The following is a 3,617-nucleotide window of genomic DNA, read 5'->3' on the forward strand; positions in this document are numbered from 1 at the left end:
GCCCCGCGGGGCGGCCACGGGGCCATTGTCCGCCCGCCGCTATAAGTACGGGCTGCCGCGCCGTCGTGTGCCAAAGCCGCCGCTCACACGAGCGGATCGCTGCCCGCAGCACTTCAAAGACAACAGCGGTCGCGTGTCCCCCCCCGCTCCCCCCCCGCCCCGCCTTTCGCCGGCGAGCCCTTTTTTTTTTTTTTTTTCTTCCCCTCTCTCTCCCATTTTTTTTTTTTTTTCCCTTCTCCTCGCGGAGCCGCGGCCGCTTTGCCTTCCCTTACAGCGAGGAGCTCCGCTCTCTCCTCTATTTATTTCGAAACCGTTATTGCTTAACCGCAGCCCCGGGAGTGCCTTTCCATGTGAGTACGGGGGACGCAGGCACCTGCGCGGCGGTGCGGCCGCTCCAAGCGCTCCCACCCTCCCTCCGTACCTCCTTGGGGTGACTTGCGGAGATTTTTTTTTCCCTCCCTTTCCCACTCCTCTCAGCACCTTCTCCCCGCTCCCCCTGCCGCCCACTGACGGCTCCGGCTTCTCTCCCGCAGGATGCCCGCGGAGGCGGCGAGCAGCGGCGGCGTTTCGGAGCCGCCCGGAGCCCCGCGGGAGCGGCGGAGGAGACGCGGCCGGGCGCGGGCGCGGACCGAAGCTTTGCTTCACACCCTCAAACGGAGCCGTCGGGTAAAAGCCAACGATCGGGAGCGGAACCGCATGCATCACCTCAACGCCGCGCTGGATGAACTCCGCAGCGTCTTGCCGACCTTCCCCGACGACACCAAACTCACCAAAATCGAAACCCTGCGCTTCGCTTACAACTACATCTGGGCCCTCTCCGAGACCCTCCGTTTGGCCGAGCAGTGCCTCCCTCCTCCTCCCGCCTTCCGCGGGCCCCCCGCGCCCCCCAGCCCCGGCAGCGACGCCGGTTCGTGGCTGTCCAGCGGTTCCCCGGCCGCCCCTTCTCTCTGCGCCTCCGCCTCCGGTCCCAGCAGCCCGGCCACCTCCGAGGACTGCGGCTACGTCCCCTCGGACGCCCTGCGAGCCTTCCGCGGGCTGCCCCCCGCCGCCCCGGGCGCTCCCTGCCGCTAGCCGAGCCCATGCGTGCCTCCGTCCCCCCCCCCCACCACCCCCACCCCCTCCGTATCCCGTTGCACTTTTCAGCCCCTCCCGTTCCCCAACCCCTCTCTCCGGGGTGCCCTTTCCCTTCGCCCCTCCGCCTCGTTTTCCATACGACTTGGAAAACCCGGCAAAGAAAAGCGACAGATTTGCTGCCGCAGACGAGGTGAAAAGTCAATTTTACAATTTGTAGCTCTCCGGCGAAGAAAAACGAGCATGAAAATTTGGTTTGAACGCCCTGACAATACGATGAAAAGGCTTAGGGGGCCGATGCGGCCCGGGGCGCAGCACGGGGCTCAGCGCTCTGCCGACCCCCCCCCTGTCCCTTAGTTCCCCCCCCCTCCCCCCCGCGCCCGGGGCGGCTCAGCCCCTCCCGGGGGTCCCAGCACCGCGCCCGATGGGACCCTCACCCGAAGGCCTCATACATTATAGATGCTGACCCCCGGCGAGGCGGTCCTGCTTCAGAGCAGGAGCACACACGGGGTATTGAGCCATTGGGCCGGTTTAATTTATTCAAGATGTTCATTCATATGAAAATTGTATTTTTGTACATAAAGAGCTTTATTCTATTATTATGCCTCTTATGAAAGTGGGTTCTTTTTTTTTTTAAAAAAAAAAATAATTGTACTTTACCCTGTAAATAAAAATTTTTAACGTTTTTTACTGAATGTCAGCAGTGCCTCTGGAGTTTCGTTTCTTAAGTTTGGGTTTTTTCAGTTTGAAAGGTTGGAAGGGAAGGGTTCACCCCAAGGTGCTCAGCACTGGCTCACACAGAATCCTTCCTGGCCACCTGAAAACATTCACCATTGCCTGAATCTCATAGAGAAGGGCTCACAGACCCACTTGGACAGGACAGGAGCTGAGCAGTGCTTCCAGCAGTGCTGGTACTCAGAGCGATCCTTCCCAATTTTCAGATAGGGAGCTATAAGGTGATGGGGGATTTAGGGCGAGGAATAGATTCTACATCCCTATATGGGGTTTGCAGCTTTGCCCAAGACTTCTACATAGGGAAAAACTGGTTGGCATGAGTCTTATTCTCACTCAAGGAGAGCAGAGAGAGGCAAAAGGGTGACTGAGGCACATTGCACAGCCTTGGCACAGCCCTGGCACAGCGATGGCTCAGCAGCATTTCCACCCTCTACTCCTTGTTATATGGGAGCACTGAGACAGCTCAGCCATGCCCCCCATTTATCTCCCAAACTCCTACCTATCTTAAGTAAAAAAGCAGTAAATAGAGTGCTTAGAGGGAAAGGAGGTGGATGCATGGCTACATGGAATTATGCAAGCTGGAGTATGCAAAGAAGTCCTACACATCTCAGATGAGACAGCCTGTGGCTAGTGGAATTCATTGGCTTCATTTTCCCATGCCTCTGTTTCCCATCTGTAAAGCTGGAATACCACCATCCCCTCATATTTTTGGGGCACTTGATGATTTCGGAGCATTATGTGCAAAACCCTAGAAACAAATCAATTTTGGGGGATGTAAATCTGTCCTGAGCAAGGGAAAAGGCAGAAGGTAAACTAAGGGCAAAACACTAAAAAGCCATTCAACAGACAGCAAAAATCTGTGCCTTCCCTTCACATCAGCCCTCCTATTTATATAGGGATCGTATCAGAATTATAACAGGGGGTAATTAAATTGCCATAGGAATTGGGAAGAGGGGAGCTGTGCAGATTTGGGTAAATGTGCACAGATGCTCAGTATCAGCATCTCCTCCTTTCTGAGTGGCTGCGACTGCAATCCCTGTATTTCTTTAACGTAGCTTTGGTGTGCTTGTCTATTCACACACACACACAGCTCCGTTTTTCAGTAAGGATAAATGCTGAGAAGGAAACGCCGTTGTTTTGAAATTTTAATAGCGGTTTAATACTTGTATTAATTAAAGACGCCAGCAACAAGTGTAGTCCTGTTCCTTAATGATGTCCCATTAAATAAAAGAGATTTGTGAAATCTAATTCTGGCAGTAACAGGTCTTGATCTGTGACGCAGTGAAGCTTTGCTTGCACCTGCCCTTGAAAGCCAGGAGGTTTTGTATGGAGTAGCCTCCAGGGGCTGAAATTTAGTACAGTCTATGGAGACGGAAGGTCATCTAAAGTCACTGGGTCCCAAGACACTGGACTTCAATCTCAAAGGGAGAGAGAGAGAGAGAAAAAAAAACCTCCACAAAACTTCAAAATATCCTCTATTCCTTTGTGTTTTCTTAGCTGCCAGCAGAGATCTGTGGACATTATGCAGTGTATAAAGACCATACATCTAGCAAGACTCAGTTTATGATGTTAATGTTCCTAATGGGCAATGAAAGCTGCATACTGCGTGAGGATACAATTAGATTCATACATTAACATGAGTCGGAGAACAGTTTTTCCCCCAAGCGGTGATAGGTTCAGACATAGTTGAACAAATCTGCTGCTGGGACAGATGGAATGCCTATATTCAGAGGCTGCAGGACCCAACTGCACCCCGGTTTACAACAACGGGGTTTGTATTTGTTTTGATGAAAAGAACTGGCAGGGAGCTG

The 3,617-nt window shown here is 53.3% G+C and overlaps 1 protein-coding gene across 1 annotated transcript; it reads left to right on the forward strand.

Moving 5' to 3' along the window:
- Window positions 1–534: 534 nt before the first annotated feature.
- On the forward strand, window positions 535–1,071 carry NEUROG1 (neurogenin 1; the record flags this gene model as incomplete). The annotated part of the gene is made up of 1 exon (XM_079542426.1): window positions 535–1,071. The coding sequence occupies one exon, from the start codon at window positions 535–537 to the stop codon at window positions 1,069–1,071; it is 537 nt and encodes a 178-aa protein (XP_079398552.1).
- Window positions 1,072–3,617: the final 2,546 nt, after the last annotated feature.

The sequence above is a fragment of the Tetrao urogallus genome (assembly GCF_951394365.1).
Source record: "Tetrao urogallus genome assembly, chromosome: 14".
NCBI classification, from domain to species: domain Eukaryota; kingdom Metazoa; phylum Chordata; class Aves; order Galliformes; family Phasianidae; genus Tetrao; species Tetrao urogallus.